The sequence below is a fragment of the Biomphalaria glabrata genome, chromosome 4, assembly GCF_947242115.1.
Source record: "Biomphalaria glabrata chromosome 4, xgBioGlab47.1, whole genome shotgun sequence".
Lineage (NCBI taxonomy): Eukaryota > Metazoa > Mollusca > Gastropoda > Planorbidae > Biomphalaria > Biomphalaria glabrata.
Window position 1 is genome coordinate 56,054,395 of NC_074714.1, and position 24,422 is coordinate 56,078,816.

Here is a 24,422-nt window from a genome sequence, read left to right on the forward strand (position 1 = left end):
AAGAAAAGTGTAAATATTTGAAATCCATAAATCTATATATGAAAGTCAAAACATGGACTCGCTCTTCTGTGATTCTCCTATTTAAAGATAATTTAAAATTTTACCCAGTTTTTCATTACCTCTTCCTTGGAATAAGTGATCACTTTTTGCAATCCATTTCTTTACTAGAACTGATTTGGTACTCTTTCCTAAATGTTTTTTTTTTATTTCTGCACATAAATTTGTAAAATGTAAAATGCAACTTTTTATTCAACACAATATTTTTATGTTTTTAAAAAACTGAATATCACACTATAGCTTTTAGCCTTTATATGAGCCAATGCATGGACTAGATTGAGAATGGTAATGCCTTTTGGCAATGGTGAGTGACTACAAATTGAAAGATGTCGTAATGAACTTAAAACAGTTTACAGCCATTAAAAGAACAATAAATACAATAATATTTTTAATTACAATTTGACTAAGCCAAACTTAAAATACACTCAAAAGTACATTCAGCTTAATGCCCATGTTAACATTTCGGAGAAGAAAACAACAAATCTGTTTCATTATGTTATTAGTAGAGTTGGATCATGAGTTCTCCGTAATGAAGAACATCCTGTTAAAGGGAAAGAATCAAACTAAGGATCTATAGTAATAAGGCTTGTCTTCCAGTCCGAAGATTGATGAGGAATACAGTATTTCCTGTTGCTTCGCAGCACCAGCTATGACCTATATATTTTGCCACTCGCAGCACAGCATTACCATTGTTCATCTATTGTGGTTAACAAAATGCTTCTCATTCATGATCAAAGATGTCTACAAAACATCATCATGTACCGGTTAACAAAATGCTTCTCATTCGTGATCAAAGATGTCTATAAAACATCATCGTCATGTACTGGTACTGAGCACGAATCCCTCTTAGTTCACACACACATAAAATCTCAATGTGTTCGCAAAGTTTAAGTATATTCTCATTTTGAATGTAGCCTTCACTAAGATGGATGCAAAAGGCGAGTTTATCTGGATCATTAAATTAGTCATGGCCTACGGAAGCCTATACCTTATTAAATTAGCTCTATTCTACGTTTCTTGTTGCAGCTGTTGTCTTTCTTTCACAGCAAGACAATTCCGACTACAAGAAATCGATTTTAAGCTACGTTTTCCCAGTCCGATATTAGTTCCACATTCTTGGATAGAAATCTTGAGTGTAATTTCATAGCGTTTTTAATGATCCCCTTGTGTCTTCCTCTGCAGTCAATCGGCCATACGCTTAAGGCAATCCTTTTATTTTGGGTGAGCAGAAAGGTCGGCCTAACATATGTTCACCCCCCCTCTCCAATCCCAAGAAACCATTTTAAGATCAGCTTAGAGCCAGCAAGCTTTAATTGACATAGAAAACACCTGGCAGAAGCGACTTCAGAACGAGACTTCGAGACTTGTTACAAAGGCTGCGAGATACACTATTGAGACAAAATATATCTTATTATATTATATTATACAGTCGATACTTCAAAAAAGAAGATGATTACGTCCTACGCGTCATGCATATTAAACAATGACCTAAAATTCTTCTAAGAAACGTACTGGTTTTTCCTGGCTAGCTCAGGCAACCCATTCCAAGCACTAATAGCACTAGGAAAGAAGGAGCATTTGTACTCATTTGTCCTAGCATACGGAACGAAGAATGTGCCTTTATCTTTGTTTCTTTTTGAGTATTTTATTAAATTTTGTATTTGAAGATTATGGATAAAAAATGTTTTATGTATAATTGCTACTTTACTTTTGAGTCTTCTATCCTGAAGGTTAATGAGGAATGCAGTATTTCCCGTAGCTACGCCTCCTCAGCTGCGACCTACATGTTTTGCCACATCTAGCGCAGGCGTAAACATTGTCCGCCGCTGGTCTATTTAGATTTTCATTTCGCTGTCTACAACAGTCCTCGGCAGCAGATTTTCTTATGGTCTCAAATGTGTATCCCGAGGCCTTTGTAAGTGACCTCCACCTGTCTCGTTCTGAAGCCGCCTCCAACCAGATGCCAGTAGGCGACTTTTAGAGGTATCCTATCGACTCTGTTGCGGCTAGTATTTAGTTAGCTATTTATCTAAAATACTGTATTGCCTCTAATATATTAGGCTATCAATTAAGTCTAATATTTAATTTCAACACTGATGTTTAAGATGCAACTCAATTTTATTGACATGAAAACAAGAAGATGAAAAAAACAACACACTAACAGGAGACTGTAATACACAATTATAGGCCTAACATACTTGAGAAAAACACGTCAACACACTAATAAGGCTTGTCCTCGAAGATTAGTGAGGAATGCAGTATTCCCCATGGATGCGCTGTGACCTACATACCCTGTCACACACAGGGCAAGAATAACCATTGTCCTCAGGTGGTCGAATTAGATTTTCTTTTCGCCGTCTGCGTCTGTCCTCGGCAGCAGATTTTCTTTTGGTCTCAAATGTGTATGCCGCGGCCTTTGTAAGTGACCCCCAGCTGTCTCGATCTGTTCGAACGTGAAAACACTGAACAGTAGAATAAGGGAGACTACAAGAAAACAAACACACAGCATACACAGATACACATATAAATCTAACACCCTCCTTTATAACAATAATAATGTTATATTATTACAAGCAGGGGCGGACTGGCTATATGGACATTTGGGGAAATGCCCGGTGGGCCGGTACTCAAAGGGGCCTAAAGCAGGCATATCAAACACGGCGTTCGGCAACACTTTGCATGCGGCCCGCTTGGCCAGCTCAAAAATTATCAAAATAATATTAGACTATTACGCTGGAAAATAAGAGATAACAAGTTACTTGAATTGAAACAAGTATTTGTTAAGCTGAAAAACGAGAATGAGTCTGCAGTGAAAGCAAGCTACATTTTGTTCCACTCTAAGGCCTGCCTAGCGCTGTTGCTGGTATCTTTTCTAAGGGTCTGACCAATCCATCTCCATTTCCTCTCTATTGTTTATAATTTACATAAAACTAGTAGGCTGTTTTGCAACTGATTTTTGGCTGCGGCCCCTCAGGTTATACTAAGTTTTTTATGTGGCCCATACACCTTAATGAGTTTGACATGCCTGGCGTAAATGGTCTCATGAATGCCACTATGGCACGCATACAATTTTTAAAGGTTTTATAATATTCTCTTATATAAGGGACTATATGAGCGTCAAGTTAAATACATCTTTTACAGACTACAGTGTAATACTCATTTAATCTCACACATGTTCAAAAATAATGTAATATACCTACATACGTAGACAGTGCTATTAGTAGGCTTCATTCTTTATGACAATTCAAAAGCAACATAAGTCCTATATTTCTTTTAAAGATGTAGAGTATTATAGAGCATGCATATATTTATCGATACGTCATTAAAAAAACCCAATGATTTTGAGAACAGATAGGCATATAATTGGAGACCCATCAAATGATATACAATTTACGAAATGTACTGTTTAGAAATGCCTGGACCGATTTTGACATCCAATCCACCCTTGATTACAAGTACAAGTTCTTCCCTAGTGCCATTAGAGTCTGGAATGGGTTGCCTGGATCAGCCATGAAAACCAACTTAGAGTTTAAGCCACTTATTAACATGCATGACTAGATTGACACATTAAGCGCATTTGACGTAATTAGCATGTCTTCTTGAAGACGTGTCTGTAATTTAAAAGATAAGATTAGCCTATAATAAAGTCACCACACTCAACCATTCCCTGGCCACTGCCAACAAAAGGTAGGTAGATAAGGACTCCGCGGATTTTACCGTAAGTAGATCTAGATCTAGACGAGTAGACAGATATCTAGATTCTATATATATTAGAATTAGATTGTTAAATCTTCTTATCTTATAAAATACAGACGTTACTTCGAAAAAAAGAAGATGATTATGTCATGCATCTAGTCATGCAATGACTTAAATTCTGCCAAGTTGAAACTAGAATCTTATCATTTTTATTTTACACCATGAGTGACCATGTGACATGTCATAATTATAATCAATAATAATCAGATTACCAGTCATCATAACATGTTATGAATTAAAGATTAATAGACTCTAGATCTATATATGCCAATATATTGTTACGAATCTCACTATCCAGGCTCTCTGCAAACTGCACCATACACCACCAACTTAAAGAACTTAACAAGTCAGGGCTCCAAAATAACGTAAAGGTTTAATGTCCATAAATAACAGCCAATACTGTACAATTGGCAGCACGTAGAACAGTACAAATAGCTCTGCGATAACAAATATCTCTCCGCCGTATCAAATCTTGCACTGGTCTCTCCGTCTCGTTCCGGGCTTGCACTGGGTTCAACAGTTCGGGACTGACTTCACACACTTGGGCTCGTTGTGTCGGACTCGATCACAGACCAAGATCAAGACGCCGTTCGTCTCAACTGTACTTGACAGTACTCCGCACTGAACCGTCGTAATGCTCCGTACAGAACCACACCGCTGAACTGTGCTGTAGTCGACCGTGTTCTGAACTCCTGTCGTGAACCCGCTTTCTGAACCTTGCTGTATTGAGCCCCTTTTCTCGACCGTCTTGACTGCGACACCTCCGCTCTTATATAGGGTCCCTACTGGCCTTCTCGAACCGGACAGAACGCCCCTCGACGTTTCTAGGTGGTCAGATGACTATAACTCTCGTGACGCTCCTGAGCTCTGTTCACGTCGGCGATCCTTCCCGAACTGTCCTGTTGACCCTCGACTCGGACGATCGTTGTAACTAGTCACGGTTGACCGCTCGTCTAGCGCTGGCCTGGGGCGATTTGCGTCGGCTGACTACACACACACCACTACCCCCATCTGTGCCACCACCAGGTTTATAACAATATGCACAACAGAGCAAATCTTAAACCTCAGAATACTCTGTGAGAAATATCTCCAACACCAAGAGAATCTTTTCCATGTCTTTATTGATTTCAAGAAAGCTTTCGATCGAGTATGGCACAGAGTGAGCACTCTGGGCGACAATGGAAAAGTACAACATTAATAAAAACATAATCAAAGTTATCCAGAACCTCTACAAGGATGCCACCAGTGTGGTGTACTTCAACAATAATATTGGAGACTGGTTCAAAACCACAGTTGGAGTAAGACAAGGCTGCCTACTGTCACCAACACTCTTCAATATCTTTCTTGAAAGGATAATGGAAGATGCCCTTGAGGGCTATGAAGGTACTGTTAGCATTGGAGGAAGAAGAATTACTAACTTGCGCTTCGCAGATGACATTGACGGCCTAGCAGGGACAGAAGAAGAACTAGCTGACCTGGTGATGCGCATTGACAAGACTGCCGCAGCATATGGCATGCAAATAAATGCCGAAAAAACTCAAATTATGACCAATAGCCATCAGGGCTTTAAAAGAGGCATCAGTATTGGAGGTGAAAAGCTAACTAGTGTTAACAGCTTCAAATACCTCGGAGCTATTGTCTCAGATGAGGGAACAAAACCCAAATTATTGGCCCGAATAGCACATTCCACAGCAGCCCTTTCGAAACTTAAAATAATATGGAAAGATAAGGGCTTAGCCCTCGGCACCAAAATCAGACTGATGCGCTCTCTGGTCATGGCCACATTTTTATATGCTTGCAAGTCGTGGACGTTGAATGCAGAGCTTGAGAGGAGGATCCTAATAATGGAATTGAGATGCTACAGAAAGATCCTAGGCATCACATTCACAAACCAAGAAATCAGAGACAGGGTTACTGTAGCGATCGAAGCCCATGACAACCTGCTAACTATTGTGAAAAGACGAAAGCTTAAAACCTTTGGCCACATTACAAGATCTACGGGGCTCGCAAAGACCTTCCTTCAGGGAACAGTGCCAGGAAAAGAAGAAGAGGCAGACAGAAAAAGCGATGGGAGGACAACATTAAAGAATGGACAGGCCTGCCATTGAGAGAAGTTCTAAACAAGGCAAAAAAAAAAGGGAGGAAAGGAGAAAGACAGTCGACAAATCTTGCCTGGTGCCCCAACGGTCCAACAGACTAAGGGATAGGTAAAGGTAAAGATCTATATAAATCTAATTTACATCTTTGTCCAAACCTAATTAAATTAACTAATTTGGTAATGTGCATAGTGCATAATATCATTATGGCTTCTAAACAAAAAACTGCTGTAATTTGGAAGTTCAAAATATATAGAGATCTATGTAGGCCTATTAAAGAAAAACATAATAAAAAGGCAAAAAAAAAATTACATCAAAAAGATATTTTTTTCTTTATGTAAATTTGATGCTTTAAAAAACAACAACAACTAAGCAAATAAAAAAAAACAACAACATGTAAAATAGAATAAATGAGACTGCATAGAGTTGATAAAGTAAGCTTACACTGTTACACTAGAAACAAACAGATACGTTTAAAAGTCAGGCCACTGATTTTAGAGATTTAATGTTATTTAATTAAGAGAATTCAAAACATAAATGAAAAAATTACAATGAGACTAATAAAGCTTAAACTGACCCCATGGTACCAAACACAGGATTTTTTTTATAGTTCTGGTAACTGAGGAAGGTTTATTACAGGCATGAGTTTGATCTTTTTGAAACTAATTCCTAAAAAAATTTTTTCCTAGGCAACTTCAAAACTACTTTGTCAACTATCCAGAGATTCAGGGGAATGAAATCTTAGACTATTTATAATTAAGGTAAATTTGAGAAAAATAGTAATTTCTTGATTATGATTTTAAAACTGCTTTTTTCTATGACATATTTATTATAATGTAATAATGTTGTTTTTTTTCAGTTAACACTTTCAGTGCGGGGTTACTCTCCAGGAGTAACTTCCCTAGCGCTGTAGAGTGCGGCGTTACTCTCCCTGAGTAACTTGGTATATAGTGTTTGTTTCATTATATTTCTTTATTTTAAAGTTCGTTTTTTTAAATTCTTTATTACTTTCCGGTTAAGAGAGTGATTGTTCTTTCCTTTTATTGTAGATTGGACGCCATACGTACACGTTTTATTTTCAAATCTTTGTTTTAGTGACACTGTGTTTTTCGTTTTGAGTGGATTCTAAAATGGATTTAGGTGAATCTAGTGGACTTTCTAGACCTGAGACTAATTCTAGATCTAGGCGAATCACTGCTCAGCAAGCATTAGAAATGTTTAATAACTTTTCCTCAGATGATAATGATAATATAATATATTCATCAGATAGTGACTACGAGAATCAGAATGGCATTAGACCTAGATCTAGTGAAAGCAGTGACGATGAAGAAGAAACAGCTGGGGCAACGCCCACTTCTTTGTTATCATGTTTTCCAGTTGTTGGTAGCAAAAGCAAATAAAGAAAACTAAATGATAATCATAATGTTGTTATAAATAGATCTATCTCTGACTGGATAATGGTTGGAGATGGTTTTGAAACCAAAAACCTGTTCAGAAGTGTTCAGTTTTGCACCCAAGAATGAGCGTAGGATAAATGAAAATTATTTATCCCAGTCATCTTCTGTTCTGGACTGCTTCTCTTCCCTCTTCACATGTACCATCATGGATATTGTGATAGAGCACATCAATGCCTATGCTCTAAAAAAAGTGAAGCAAAACACGCCATTGAGGATAGGTCAAGATTTCAAAACTGGAAACCTGTAACCAAGTATGAGATGATAAAATTTTTGGCAACCACCATGGCTATGGGCTTGAACAAAAAACCAAGCATACAGGATTACTTCTCAACCGATGCTATTTTTTTTACTCCATTTTTCTCGGAAATGTTTGAAAGGGACAGGTTCTTGTCCTTATTTTGTTCAATGTTACATTGCGGGGAACCAGATGCAGAAGGTAAAAGAAAAATAGAGCCTTTTATCAATCTCTTGATTGATAATTACAACACAGTTTACACACCTTAACAAAATGTGGCCATCGACGAAATGATTGTGGGCTTCAAAGGCAGATGGCTGTACAAGCAATTTAATCCTTCAAAGCCTTATAAATATCACATCAAAAGCTTTGGGCTTCTTGACAGCTGTACAGATCTAAATTGTGGTGACCCATTCTGATTATTGTAAAAATGTTTTACATGTTTCAGATGTTCCTTCAGAGTTGAAAACAACTACATTCTAGCTTGAACGTCCCACAAGAAGATGTGGGGTGGCAGCAGGCAGGGGTCTAACCTAGGATCATGGAGACCACCAAATGATAGTCCAGAGTGTATATGATTGATTGAGTAGACAAAGAAGGGATGGATTACTGGAGCTAAATGAAGGCATAATTTAACAATAGACTACTTTGGGGTAAGTTTCCGTTGCCGCCCCTACACTTTCTATGGTCTTATGTATTGGTTTTCTCTAGACTGTTTTTGTTTTTTTGTTGGTCTCTATTACATACACAGTTTAGTTCATAATATAAAGATATTTATATTTAACTCTATATGAAAAAGTTTATGTTAATATGTATTACAAGTGCTATGCCCCTTTGCTTGGGTTTGAAATGCCCTCTGTGTCAAATGAGTTAGCCTTAGTCAAGATAGCAACATAAAAAAAAAACATTCTTGAAAATGAACTCTACAAAACGAATATTTGTTCTAGTTTCTACTAGCCTTAATTAACAGTTGACTGTCTAGATTTTACTTTTCTGTTGAATGAAATTTAGATGTTTATTTATTTATTATTTTTCTTTGGTTTATCATAACATAAAACTTGCTCAGTGCTCAGTTTAAGCTCTTTGGGGAACATGTGGGGAGAAGCAGTATTTGGGAGAAGATTTCCATGCTGTTTCCAACCCTTACTTAACCCTTTCTGCAACATAGCTCAAGCCAAATCTAAATTGAAAACTTATGAAAATGTATGGTGCTTACTGGAATTCTAAATCCAGCCCCCTTGAAAGGTAGCCAACTGGTGTATGCCCCTCAGCCCCACAGGGACTTTGTATAAATCTAACAACTAATTTTAATTTATCTTCATCAGATATGGAATGAGAGAGGCTATAGTGTTGATTATATAAATATGTAGGTCTCAGCTGGGGCTGCACAGCCACGGGAAATATGCATTCCTAACTTATCTTGGGACTTATTATAAAGGTAATTGTCTACATTTTATACTATACTATCTTTATAAGACATACTGTATAATAATACTTGTATATTTTTGGAAAAGGTGAAGATCTTTGTTTTTACCAGATCATATTGGATGTATCTGATAGTTGTCAAAGAGTTAGAATAGTTTCTTGTCATCAAAAGGCATCACTTATTCTATAGGGAATCATTGTAGAAATGATATAAAATGTATATTGACATTTTTTCTCAAGTGATCATAAGGACAATCTTCTATAACTTTTAAACTTATCAAAATATTTTTTGAATATATAATAAACCAGATGGTTCATAAATAAATTGATTATTGAAATTCAACAGATTGTATATTTAGGGTCCTATTTTCTAAATCATTTTTTGTTTTTAAAATTATTAGTTCTGTTAGAAGGCCTGCATACAACATTTACCAGACATCTTTGTTATCTCTCTCTTTGCAGACTTTGAGAAATGCATTAGATTTAAATGGCTTTTAAAAATATTTTAATTATAGCACATGATGGAGGATGGGATATTGCTCATGACATCTTAAAAGATTAAAAAAAAATGAGCTAAATCTGTTAATGTTATTGGGTATGTTGGTTATGTTTTTTACTCCCCAAAACTAGTGATGATGAGATAGAAACAGATAAAAAGACAACACCACATAATTATTTTCAATTTTCCCTAATGCCATTAGAGAGGGGAATGGGATGCCTCAATCGGCCAGGAAAACCAATGACTTAGTAGAGTTGAAGTAACTTATTAACATGCATGACTAGATTGATCATGAAATGCATAGGACATAATTATATTCTTTTTTGAAGTAATGCCTGTAGCCTAGAAGATATGAAGATTGTGTTGTCCTGTTCTTTTTGGTCTTCCTCTGTGCCTTGTGTCTGTGGGTTCCCATCTGAAGCCTGAATAGCTCTTTTGTTGGCATTTATATTTTAGGTGTAACTTATGTATTGTTCATTATTTATTAAGTTTTGAAAGTGGTTTTCTGAGTTTGGAAAGATCTAATCAACTTTCTAACAAACAGCTCTGCTAGCTTGTAGACATCTAGGTGAACATATAAGGATATCTAGCATGTAATAAATTCTATGAAACTTTTAAAAGAATAAGTATATTATTATGAGGTTGTTTTTAGAATAAAGGCATATATTAATATATTTAAATAGTTTGTACATTTTGGAAAGTGTTATGCAAAAGTGATTCTGTTCACAGCTGCCATTATCCAAGTACATATGATTCTCTGGAGGCTTACATCACTGGAAAAAGTCTTTGGGCCCCTGAAGATTACAGTACATGTAATGCTGCAAAAGGAGGAGGATGCTGGGCCAGGGTAAACACTCCATAACATAATGACATAGTGAATGAAATAACATTTTATTTTAGTGTATAATAGTTGTAATTTTAGTCTAAAATATTTAAATAAATGTTACAGTATAAGCCAGTTCCTGAATTAGCTTGTCACAATGCACATTCAGCCAAAGTTAAAAATTCTTGAATAAAGTTCTCTTTTGTACTTAAGCTAGCTATATCCTGTATAGTCAAAAGATTGGCAGCAATTCTCTCTGCAAATGATGATGTGCTGATTCATAATGGAACATTTGATTTTTTTAATGGGGGGGGGGACTTGCTAAGTGGTTAAGTGCAACTGCTTTTAAGCTAGAGTTTTCAGGTTCAAATCTTGGTGAAGATTGTTTTTGAATTTCAGGATCTTAGAGTGCCTCAAGTCCATGCAATTCTAATGACATTAGTTGGGGAAGTAAAGAAGGTTTATCATTGTGCTGGCCATATCATGATACCTTTATAAATGTAGGCCACTGAAACAGATGACATTTACATCATCTGCCCTATAGATTCATCATCATCATCACTCCTTTGAGTTCCTTATGGAACATAGGGCCTCGACAAAAACACGCCACTCTCCACGGTCTCTTGCTAGCTTTTTGATGGTGTCCCAGCTCTTCCCGGTCTTCTCTGCTTCTTCAAGTACACTGCGTCGCCATGTTCTTTTTGGTCTTCCTCTGCGTCTTGTTCCCTGGGGGTTCCACTCTAAGGCCTGCCTAGCTCTGTTGCTGGTATCTTTTCTAAGGGTGTGACCAATCCATCTCCACTTCCTCTCTAAGATCTGCACTTCTATATTTTTCTGTCCACTCATCTCCCACAGTTTGGTGTTTTCTACTTTGTCATACCAGTGTATTTTTAGGATATTTCTCAGGCATCTGTTGATGAAGGTCTGTATTATTTTGTTGTGGCTTCAGTTGTTCTCCATGTTTCAGAACCATACAGTAGGACAGCCTTGACATTAGAGTTAAAGATTCTTAGTTTAGTCTTGTTTGAGATGTAAGGAGATTTCCAGGTTGGTTTTAGCTGTGTAAATGTCTGACATGCTAGATTTATACGGCGTTTAATGTCTTCATCTGTTCCACCTGATATACTGACTACACTCCCAAGGTATATAAAATTTTCTACTTGGTCTATTGTCTGAGAATTCAATACTATGTCTCCACTTTGTTTATTGTTTACTTTAAGTACTTTAGTTTTTTGGTGGTTTATTTTGAGGCCTACTCTTTTTCCTACTTCGCTTAAAGCTGTGACCTTTTCTTGCATATCCTGTAGTCTGTGTGATAATAGGGCTATGTCATCAGCAAATTCCAGATCTTCCAGCTTTTGTATGAGAGTCCATTGGATTCCTTTCCCTGCGTTAGAGTAGGCTTCTTTTGTGACCCAATCCAGTACTAGAAGGAACAGGAGTGGTGAAAGAAGACATCCCTGTTTGACTCCTGTTGTGACTGGAAATTCCTCTGACAGCTTGCCACAGTGGGTTACTTGGCAGGTGAAACCATCATAAAGGTTCTTGATTATGGTTATTATTTTATTGGGGATCCCATAATGTCTCATTACAGTCCAAATAGATTCTCTGTCGACACTATCAAAAGCTTTTTCAAAGTCAACAAAAGTTGCATAGAGAGGAGATTGCCATTCGACACATTGTTCTACAATTATCCTGAGTGTAGCTATTTGGTCAGCACAAGATCTCCCTTTTCTGAATCAGGCCTGTTCTTCCCTTAGGTGTTCATCACATGCTCCCTTTATTCTGTTTAGTAGGATTCTGCTAAAAATCTTGCTTGGTACTGACAGCAGAGTGATGCCTCGCCATTTCTCACATTGTGATAGATCTCCACTCTTTGGTATTTTTATTAGCAAGCCCTATAGATTGCAAGTTTTAAAAGGCATTCTTATTACATATTAATCTGCAACTATTCTAAAAATTATAAATCAGACATTTTTTCTTTTCTGAGCCACTAAATTGATGAATAATAATAAAATAATATTTCTGATTTACTTTGATGCAAGAAAAGGCTAATATTATAAGCAATACTTACTATAGTCAAATTATGCACTTTTATAAAGTATGCTAAGCAGGCTTAAAAAAAGCATAAAAAAAGAATATTTGCTATTGATCTTTTAGAAAATGGGGCTATAGAATATACAACTATCTATTTGTTATAATTTTAATGAAGGTTTTTTTGTTTTTACATTTTATCCTCAAATTTAAATCAAAACTATGTCAATAGCTATATGTCTTCATAAGTTATAACTAATTTAACATGTATTTATCTTTGGAATGTTTGTAAATTGTTTTACATGTTTCGGATGTCCCTTCAGAGTTGAAGATAGTTTACTTCCTAGTCCAAACCTCCCGCAGGGTGACGGGGGATGGGAGCAGGCAGGGTTTGAACTAGAGACCATCGATAAATCCGATCGACAGTCCAGCGCGCAAACTGCACGACCTGGCAGTCATGATCGTTATCTGGGTAACTATTGTCTGATAAATTGAAATAATGATTAAGTCTAGAAGAAGTAAAACTATGGCATGCATCCTGTTTGGAACTATCTATTCACCTAAATTAATTCCACTTACTTCGATAGTAAAGCAGTTTACTTGCTATGTTGTGAGTCTTTTTTTTTAAAAAGATAAAAAAAAATGAAACATTTGTTGGTGCTTCTGCTCTGACACTGAAAAAAAAGTAGGTCTGTTGAAGTTAATGAATAATAAAAACAAAGAAGAATATCCAGATTATACATGATTACATTTTTTAGTGTCATTCAATAAGGAAATCTACTTGAATTGTAAGCATGTTTCTAACCCTAAATATTTACTATATAAATAAATTATGGCTTTCATATAGTGCTACTTTCATGCTTATAGCATGCTCAGAGCACTATGGTCCAATCTCATTTGTGGACCAGTGGGAGTAGGTTTTCTAACTGCCTTAAAGCACTCAGTAAACACAACTCAACTCGAGTTGTGTGTCGAACCTCTTGCCCCCTTCATAGGCAGCCAAGCTAAGCCAAGTTCAAGCATAGTTGGCCTCTTGACCACGCTTCCTACTAGGCTCGATTGGTTACCTTGGTTGTGGAAAAGGAAATATTTAAAGTTCTTGAAGTGTTCAGTATCCTCATTTTGTAATTAAACCTGATGCATGATGGACATTAATATTTTTACTATATATTTTCATATGTTTCCAACTGTGAATTGCCTCTTACTTTAAAATTTAGCTCTAGCTGGATAACTTTGTGCAATAGAAAAATTATGTTTAGATTTTGGAAATTATAATTTATGTGCTACATCTTAAATTCACTATATACTTGTAGAACTATTGCTTGGAATCTAATTGCAAGTTTCTACTGTCGACTGTCATACTAGATATGGTCTTATGACTGCATTAGAACCGAAACTATAATGGAATCTAATTGCAAGTTTCTACTGTCGACTGTCATACTAGATATGGTCTTATGACTGCATTAGAACCGAAACTATAATGGAATCTAATTGCAAGTTTCTACTGTCGACTGTCATACTAGATATGGTCTTATGACTGCATTAGAACCGAAACTATAATGTTTGCCCCCCCCCCTCCCTTCATATGGAAAGCAGGTAAATCTTTCATTTAGAGCCAAATTATATAACCCTTACCGTATTTATACAATAAAAGTGTACTGAGCATGTTATAGTAGAAAGAAGACACATTATAGAAATCTTATACATAAGAATTTGGATACCAAGAAAAAAAATCTTTCCTCTAGTGAAACTTGATCTGTATGGATAATGGTTTGCTTTTAATCTTTAACAATACAGCCAATCAACCTTACTGGTACATCTGGTAACAGGTACATCTCTTATGGCTAAAATGACCAGTGTGTGTGTTTTGTATCAAGGATATGCATGTTGTTGGTTTTGAAAAAATGTTTGATGTGACTGCCAAGGCTTTTTACAAATCTTTTGTATGTGTGTATGTGTTTTTTTTTTCTATTTTTTAAAATTTTGTATTGTAATCGGAATTCTTAAATGGTGGGAAAAAAATGTAAACCACTATTTTGACTGTCAAAAACAGTAAACCTAAAAAAAATGAATTTTGTAGTTTTAAACAAATTGAATCACACTTATAACATATATAAAATATAGATTTATAACATATTGAATCACACTTATAATACATACAGGCTGGCTGCCTGGTCGTGTGGTATATTGTTTGGACTTCTCGATGGTCCTGGGTTAATACCCTGCCTGCTGTCATCCTGCTGGAAGTTAGGACTAGGAAGTAAATTATCTTCAACTCTGAAGGAACAACTCAAATATGTGAAACATTTTACAAACATTTTTTTGTCTTCCTTTCTCAGCACATACAACTCAATTTACTTCTATTGGCTGGAAATATTTAAAGCATGACAGTGGCGTAGGTAAATTACCAAATAGTGGATCTTTTGTTGGATTGATCAGCCCTGATGAACTGACCTGACCATTGTAATTGAAACCATAGTGAGTCATAATTTCTTAAAAGCACTCTTCTTACCTCCCTCCCCTCCCCTTAAGATTCTAAAGAAAAAATTTGTAGCATGTTACATTACTAGACTGTAAGACTATTTATGACATATCTGTCAGACATACCTACAGGTTGGAAAACCTATCTATTTGACATACCTAGATGACATATTAACTCTGATTAATAAAAGAAAAAAGTTTTTCAGACACAATCACTTTATTTGTATTTCAGACTCATGACCACTCTATCTGTATAAGTCCTGGTATACCCTGGGATGATGTTCACCCACAACTTTTAACTTGAAATCTTAAAGGAAGTTTTGTAAGTATATTTCATTAGATTCTTCTGCTTAAAATAATTTATAACAATAAAGAAAAAGTTAAAGACTGCTATTGCATGAGGCTTGTATTAAAAAAAAAGAAAATATAATTACTGACAAATGAATTCAAAAGTTTGATGTCAGCTGGCAGAATATGAACCTGGCACCATTGTGAAAGATAATCCAGTGTGCATACTGCACAACCAGGCAGCCATCCAGTCTTAAATTAATCATTTTATTTAGTTTTAAATTAGACTGTTTTATGTTTTATTTGTATCTCTTTTCTATGGACTTTCTTTTGTTTTAACAATAATTTATTACCAGTTATATAAATTTAGTAGAATGTTTTGCAGCTAAATATCACTACCATTGTTATCTTTAGGCTAAACTAACAAGCATGAATGTCTGGTACAGTAAGATAGGGATAATGGTCAACCTGACATTATGGTTCATTCATTGGGACAGCTAATGGTGAGTCAATTCTATTTTTAAATATTAAATTAATCTGATGAATTCCTTTGACTCTTTTTGTATTAAGTATCAAACTTGGCAGTGAAACAAAGAGCAAGGAAAAGAAGCATAACTTAATTTATTTAGGTGATAGAGTAGCAGAGAAGGCCTAAAGTGTCTAATGCAGAACATTCTCAGGACATAAGCAATGTATTCATATCTTGTACCTTTGCTGAAATGTTAACAGACAGAAATTTAAAGTAGGGAATCCACCTGGGAAATAGTTTAAAGAGTGTTGGTAGACAAAAAGATTTTTAAAAAATAACCATAGACTTGCAATGAAAAAAAAAAGAGCCTACTGCTGTGCCACACCAGTTGGTTAAAAGAAAGACTTAGCAAAAGAAAATCTGGAGATGCTTTAGTAATAAATAAGTCAGCACTTTAATATTGTATTCATATATATATATATATTCATATTATCACATTCCATCTTTCACAGTTTGTGTCTGACCAAGCAGTTCTCAAGTTAGGGCTTGATGAAGTCTACAAACTGACCATTATATCTACTGGACAAAAAAGGATCTTATATGTATATTTTAAACCTGGTCAATGCCTATTTCTCCACTATTGTCGACATCTTGAGACATCACCATCGGCAGAAACCGAAGACGGCTGATACATTTGTGTGGGTGAAAAACTGAAGGCGTCGCTCGAAGACAGCTGATACATTTGTGTGGGTGAAAAACTCAAGGCTTCGCTCGAAGACAGCTGATACATTTGTGTGGGTGTAAAATTCAAGGCGTCGCCTGAAGACAGATGATACATCGTTTCCACGTGAGCGCTCGTCACCAACTTCTGACACGCTCTTGCATTGTCGAGGTTTCACCTTACATTGCTATACAGAAGGTCCTCCATTTAGACCTCTGTTCACTTATGGTCATTCTAATTTTTCAGAGACTTTACATATTTGGATTATCTAAGCTGAAGTTCTCCACTTAAGTACTGTTGGATTATTTATACGAATGTTCAAGTACTTTTGGATTATTGATCTTTGACGTTGAAGTTGGACTAACTTGTACCTATTGGCGCTCTCCTAGTCATCGTTGTACGACGAAGAAATAACACATGCCTGCATTACTACACTTACATTTTGGATTATCTTATTGGATTATTTGGATTACCTGTTGGACTTGTGTTAATTGTAAAGGTCAAGAGGAAATATTTTTTAACATTACTTGAGCATTTGAGCCATCTTATGGCATATGACTGGATTATTTTACTACTACTTTGATGCTCACATTGATGTGTATTCTCAATCGGATTACTTAGTTACCTTACCCATGGATTATTATTGAACTACTCAAGCTGTATTTGTATTTGACAAGCTACAAGAGAGGATTAATCTACATCAGTCTACAAAAGAAAGTCTGTAAGTTATAATTAAGGATTGAATATATTCATATGATTAATAAAGTACATTGATTTTGCTGTGGTATAGCAGTAATTGAAGTTGATTATATATAGAGTTAGTGATTGATAACTCTTGGAACCATATTAAATTGATTTTCATTTTTTATATTTGTTACCTTAAAGGGCGGTCGGCGTGGGTCTGTCTTATGTTTTGAGACTGAATCGGCACAATTTATTTGTTCCGTTCCATTTCACTTCATCTGATAGGGATCTTTAGGGATTTTCTTGTTGTTCTCCTAGTCCTAATAAGGTCCGAGTAGACCAGCCTTGTTCGGTAGGGACTTCTAGATCATTTAGAAATTTTTTGTTTAGTGGTATATAGTTTTGTTTGTACAATCGTAGTGTGATTTCTCTTTGTATTCATATTGTTTGTTTGTGTAAGTCTTGTATTTACATATCTGTGATTCTCTTGTCAAAGTCTTCTATTTATTGATTTCTTTTAAAGCAGACTGTATTGTTATCTATATTGTTTTTGTGTTCGTCACCTATACTTTAATTTATCTCTTTATTCTCTCATTAATTAATTTTTTTTTCATTTTTTCACTGCACATATAACATGTTACAAAGATATATTTGAAGTAATAATATTGTGTACATATATACTATCACTTGAATTAGAGCCTTATTTTTTGAGCTCTTGTACTTATTTTGTATTGACACATTTCTCGTACTCTGATTATTTTGTTGGTACATTTTGACGCAACACTTATTACTATTGACTCATTTGTACATTGTATTTGGCACACATTGATTACAAACTCAACACATTTATTGGCCATCTATTATTTAAATATCAAAGATACATGCAAAGTGAGACATTATTATTTGTATTTTGATAACTAAGCACTCACTACACAGTTAATACTACATACAGATTGGAATCCTATATATTTGTTGACTTTATACACGTTGAAGATTATTTAATATTTATTGACATTATGCACACTTGAAGCCTAAACCCATACCTATCAACAATGTCTACCTATGATAAAATCTTGGAGTTGGCCAGCGAAATGGAATTGAAGGGTGAAAAGAAAAGAGAATTTATCGAAAGAGAATTGGATGAATTAAAGAAGAAAGAACGTGAAGTAGCGGAACGAGATGAACGAGCGGCAGAAAGAGCGCATCAGAAAGAAATGAAAGAAATAGAGGGAAAAGTTGAGTTAGCTAAACTGGAAGCTGCAAAAGTGAATCCGAACATATTACAACCACTGACACAGCAAGCCAAACCATACGTCTCGAAGTTCCATAAGTTCAATGAGAAAAACGAAACTCTTGAAAACTACATTGTGCAATTTGAGCACATAGCCTCAACGTATGACATGTCTCCTAGAGATATGGCCAAGCACCTACTCGCCAATCTTGCAGGTGAACCGCTGAACATAATAGCCACCCTGACACCTGAACAAAAGACTGACTACAAGGCTGTGAAAAACAGACTCCTCGAACACTTTGGCAAATCCGAGGACCACTACAGAAAACTCTTTCGAGACATCAGATTGCAAAAGAACGGTGATTACAACAGAATTATTTTTGAAATTAAGCAAAATATCTTAAAGTGGCTTGAACTCTCCAACTGTGATATGATGAGACCAGACCAAATCATTGATATGTTCTTAATTGACAGTGTGCTATTGAATGTTACAGACAACATTTTCACTTTCCTGAAAGAGAAGAAAATTAAAAACGAAACAGAACTCATAACTAATCTGAATTTATTCAAAGACAGCCATCCCAATCACACCATCGACAGAAGAGACCATCAAATAGCTGCCACCATTAACACTGATTCAAGTAAATTCAAATACAGCAGCAACAATAAAACCTGCTTTAACTGCGGCATAAAGGGTCACATAAAGAGCCAATGTAGATCAATCAACAGAAGCACTATCCAGTATCAAAGTGGCACATATCGAGACAATAAATATGACAACAGAAGAAACAGCAGAGCAACCCAAAGTTACAGCCCTAATGATAGAAGAAAGCAATACAACACCAACAACGATAATTACAACTTCCAGAACTATCAAAGAAGACAGCAATACAATACCAACAACTTTCAGAACTATCACAGACAATCCAGACGTGATGGCTACGAACGAAACAGATACAACAGAAATACTTCAAACAGATGGCAAAGTAACAGCAACAATAGAATCCATAGACGCCCTAGCAGTTATGACAACACAGCCGCAACCATCGACACTCACGAACACGAACATGTAGCATTCATGAACTCAACTCCAGAAAATAATTCCTATCCATTACTTACAAACGGGCTGGACAACGCATCACGAAACAGTAACATTAGAACTGGAAACACACATGACACTAGTAGTTAGCAAGCTAGACATAGGGCAGCACAACATACAATTTTGTTTATTATACAATAGGATACAACACCATCACAAAATCACTAAATATCAGTAATATAACTAAACAATGACATTGTTCACATAAGTCAACAACTATAATTATCACACTATTTTACATAACACTAGCACCGTTAAGGACTCATTAGGCAGTACAAGTGTAATTCATTGAATCTGTTGATGCCATATTCTACATATAACTTTGATTGTATTTGTACACATGACACTTCAAAAGGTCATATGTGCCCAATTTTTGCATATGTGTAAATTATTTTTCCAAGAGTCCATTTGAACAGAACGCAGTCATATTAAAACCTGAGTATGTGACACTATTTATTGAAATGTATTTTTCATTTTTTCAAATGTACATAACCTTTGTAAATTGTATAGATATGACTGTGACATTGATCTTCACTGATGAATTTATTTTTTCCCACATATCAGTTTTGAAGACTATTTGAGCTTAATTCGAGGCTTGAAACGATACACTTGATGATATGTAATGTAAACAATGATTTTTTGAAAAGAATATTGTATTTAATTAGTGAGATCTATTTGAGCATTACTGATGGCTTGAAAAATAATTGATACTGTGTAATGCAAACTGAATCTTTGAATAGAAGATTGTACTTAATATGAGAAGTATTGGAGCATTATTGATGGCTCATGAAGTAATATATATAATGTGTGATGTAATCGCTGATTTTTTGAGGAGAAGATTGTATTTAATATGAGAAAATTATTTGAGCATTATTGATGGCTCGTGAAGCAATACATTTGATGTGTGTCGTAGACACTGACTTTTTGAGAAGATTGTATTTAATATGAGAAAATTATTGGAGCATTATTGATGGCTCGTGAAGTAATATATTTGATGATGTGTGATGTAGACACTGATATTTTTTGAGGAGAAGATTGTATTTAATGACAAAACTTTTGGAGCATTATTGATGGCTCAAGCAGTATATTTTATATTATATATTATGTGATGATAACACTAATTTTGAGAAGAATATTGTATGGATATGAGAAAACTATCGAAGCATGATTAATGGCTCGAAGTAATATACTTCATTTTTGAAAGAACATTGTACTTGATTCATGAAGACTATTGGAGCACTATTAATGGCTCAAAGTAATATATTTGATTTTTGAATAGAACATTGTATTTGAGTGATGAAGACTATTAGAGCACTATTAATGGCTCGAAGTAACATATTTGATGTTACATAACGTGAAAAGCTGATTCATTTTTTCGAGAGAAGATTGTAACTTACACTTATGTTAAAAGAACTTGTGCTCACAGTAAGACATATGAGCCAAATGAATATCATGATAACGACCTTGATGCTTTAATATGCTTATGACTTTGATGATTTAAATATGTTCCTCATAAATCATCATTAAAGAATATATTTTCTTGACTTTCATGATTTAGTAGCATTGTCAAAACATTGCCATTATTTTTGTACATAAACCATTGAGACAACATAAATATTTATTATAGATACATTTGACTTGCATTGATTTATTTTAAAGAACATTGTCAATATCTTTTCATTTGACCATGTAACCATTGTCAATATTTTTCATCTGATTATGTAACCTGATGGGATAAACTAAGTATATTTGTATACGAGCATTTTTCATGGCTGCTCATTCCTTTGTAAAATTAATATTGAAAGCATTCTTTTGATAAATTGAGAATTTACTTTGAAATTTTGTGTAAAGAAACACTTGCTTTTTGAGTAATGTTGTCTACACAGACAAATATTTTTTCAAATATTGTAAGGTCAAATGAGACCATATATTAGTCTCATCAAATTTTTTGATGGCATGATAAGACATGTGCCAGAGATTATAGCACACATTGTACATTTGTATGGATTATTTCTCTCTCAAAAGATGTGACTATACATATAATAGTATTATTACTTAAATTTCAAAAGATTTTTACAAAATCTTTTTTTTTTTTAGGGAAAGGGCGTAATGTCACAGTCTTAGTTGACATTGCATGATCTAAAGTTCACATCATGTTAATAGTTTAAAAGACACGTGGAATTCCTAATGTAGAAAACAGGAAGTAGAATGAATAAAGTTGACTTTGAAGTCAGTCAGTCAGTCAAGTAAAGCAGTCAAGTGAAGTCAAGTTAGAAGTCAAGTGTTATTCTTTGGACCGAGTGGTCAAGTATATTTTAGTCCGGGATGGACAGTAGCGACTTAGAAAAGTCTGTAGTAATTTCAGTTAGAAAGTAACTTGTGGGCAGTTGTTGCCAGTGGTCTTTTGAGACATGTATTAGTTAATCTATATTTCTACACAGTGTTGCCCGCTGAGATGCAGACATGATTTGTTGTTAACGTATTGGATACTTTTGATACCGCTGTTATGCGGATAGGATTATTATTTCTTGACTTGTAGCACTAACAAGGAGTGCAGTATATTATTATTATTATTATAGTAAAATAAACTTCATGTTGTCTGCTGAACGGACTTGAGTCAGTCGTATAGTGTTTGTCTTGTCACGTGTCTAGAGTACTTCAGGAAGTAAGAACTCAATATTACACCATTCAACGTTCATTGACAGACCCCCTCCCTCCCAACCATTTCCTCTGCCTTATCTTGATGACTTTGACTTTAATTAGACATTAAGCTTTCCATGTGCTGAAATTTAGCATTGTAGAACGGGAAATAAATTGTCTATGACAGTTCAAAGTGTGTATACATTTTTTTTGACGCACCCTGTAAATATATTGTATTCAGTGATTTTTTTATTTTACCATTTTCTAATATTAGTTTGTTAGCTCAGTAACTATTAACCTTTTAGATTGTTATCTTTCGTAATGTTAAGACTAGAAAACAAGATCTCAAAATTATATTTAGGACGATGATTACAATTACTTAGTCAATTACTTAGATAAAATAATTATAAAACAAAAGTTATATAAAGACATAATTATACAATGTTTATATTTTGTATGTTCATAAAAATGTGTATAGCAGTGTTATGGAGTGTGTGTGTGTGGGTGTTTCCAAGGTAACGTTGAGAAATTAGCGATTGGTTGGCGGATATGCAGTGAGGATGGTGAAATTACAAAAATGGTCTAGTGTAATGCAAATTACCCAGGGATCTGAAACTGTACAGACAGGTTTTTTGTAGTGAGTTAGATTTTGTTTAAAATACCATTTTATATTATTGCTACTAGATTTATTTCATTTCATCTAGGTTAGTATTAGGGTTAGTGTTATGTTGTAATAAAAGTTATATTTAGTTTTGTTTCAAAAAAGAAGTTTTTTCAAGTTTCATATTAAATATATATATATATATCCAAGCAGTAGTTCTCACCAAACTTTCATACACTGGCAGAACTACCTTAAAAAAATGTTCTGCTGGAGGCTGGTGTGGGTAGTATAGAAGAAATACTTATTCAACAGCTGTGATGGGTTGGAAAATTATCCCACATGGGGGGCGACTGCATGCCAAATGGTATCTTCAAGGATGGCGTAACGGGGTACTCCTGTAAGCACTATAAAGATTAACTCAGGCACCTTTTTGCCATAGAGGAAAGTAGGTTGTAATAGGGTTTATGAAAACACTGCACTCATCTTTTATCTTCAGCATCATTATTATTATTAAACCATTACTCAAATTTTGCTTTGTTATTTTGCCATGTAGCGATTTACTGCTGCTGGGGTGAACAATGCTTAAAAAAATAAAAATATGCTGTGTTTTTACTTTGGCCCAGCGGTGGCTCCCACATTTATGTCTTTTGTATTTTTCTATACCAGTTCTGTTACTATGCAAATGCAAAAAAAAAAATACAAGTTGTTGCACTATTGATATTTTTTATACTAATTTTTTTATTTATATTATTAATTATTTATTATTATCTAAGCATCTGTTTGTATTTGAGCTGGGTAATGAATATAGATTCTTAAATTTAATTGTTGTTTGTTGCTTTACTCACTTTTAAACTGTGACCATGTAAATTTTGTCTAGATGGAGAATGGTAATGTCTTAGTGTTAATGATTAGATTGAGAATGTTAATGTCTTAGTGTCAATGATAACAGTGAGAATGGTAATGTCTTAGTGTCAATGATAACAGTGAGAATGGTAATGTCTTAGTGTCAATGATAACAGTGAGAATGGTAATGTCTTAGTGTTATTGATTAGATTGATAATGGTAATGTCTTAGTGTCAATGATTACATTGAGAATAGTAATGTCTTAGTGCCAATGATAACACTGAGACAATCATTAGATTGAGGATGGTAATGTCTTAGTGTCAATGGTGTAACACTATGATTAGAGTGAGATGCACGAGATGATTTCAGTTCACGTGAAAATGGGTCTTACACATTGTCGAGCAAAGAGGTACCATTTTTGATCACATGACCACGATTTTTTAGTAAGTTAGCACCATGATGTATCAAGAGACGTAGGTGTCTCTGTTTTATAAAATAGGATTAAATAATATGAGTACCTAATTGGAGATATTTCTAAGGATGTACTTTGTATTTGATGTGAAATAATTCGTGATGATATTTTATGGCTGAGATTGCCTACTTTATGAACTATTATTTGATGTAATAAATATTTGTCTGCCAGAGAGGAGTTTGTAATTTTTATTTTATCCATAATATGTGATGTGTTTGATTAAGAATACAAGAACACTACATCAAGGCCAGAACAGGCCCTTATACCATTCAATCAACATTCACACCATTCAAGACGGTACAAATAGATTGAGAATGTTAATGTCTTAGTGTCAATAATTACATTGAGAATAGCAATGTCTTAGTGTCAATGATTATATTGAAAATGGTAATGTCTTAGTGTCCATGGTAATTTTTTAGTGTCAATGATTAGATTGAGAATGGTAATGTCTTAGTGTCAATGATTAGATTGAGAATGGTAATGTCTTAGTGTCGATGATTACATTGAGAAT

At 34.8% G+C, this 24,422-nt stretch overlaps 1 protein-coding gene across 5 annotated transcripts; it reads left to right on the top strand.

Moving 5' to 3' along the window:
- Positions 1 to 8,049: 8,049 nt before the first annotated feature.
- Positions 8,050 to 24,081, top strand: LOC129925694 (homeobox protein 2-like). Of its 5 annotated transcripts, XR_008777398.1 has the most exons (8): positions 8,050 to 8,254; positions 8,927 to 9,039; positions 10,255 to 10,372; positions 14,722 to 14,860; positions 15,096 to 15,185; positions 15,566 to 15,654; positions 16,133 to 22,534; positions 22,638 to 24,081. XR_008777398.1 is itself a non-coding variant. In XM_056025767.1 (7 exons), exon 7 carries the CDS (start codon positions 18,078 to 18,080, stop codon positions 19,443 to 19,445), a length of 1,368 nt encoding a protein of 455 aa, XP_055881742.1. In that variant the 5' UTR covers positions 8,050 to 8,254; positions 8,927 to 9,039; positions 10,255 to 10,399; positions 14,722 to 14,860; positions 15,096 to 15,185; positions 15,566 to 15,654; positions 16,133 to 18,077; the 3' UTR covers positions 19,446 to 24,081. The 5 variants fall into 5 exon arrangements, 4 of the variants coding, with proteins under 4 accessions (XP_055881742.1, XP_055881740.1, XP_055881741.1 ...); XM_056025767.1 differs by having other exon boundaries at positions 10,255 to 10,399; positions 16,133 to 24,081; XM_056025765.1 differs by having other exon boundaries at positions 16,133 to 24,081.
- Positions 24,082 to 24,422: the final 341 nt, after the last annotated feature.

Excerpts from the sequence above, each read along its gene's own strand:
- LOC129925694 (XM_056025767.1), top strand. The coding sequence starts at position 18,078 with ATGTCTACCTATGATAAAATCTTGGAGTTGGCCAGCGAAATGGAATTG.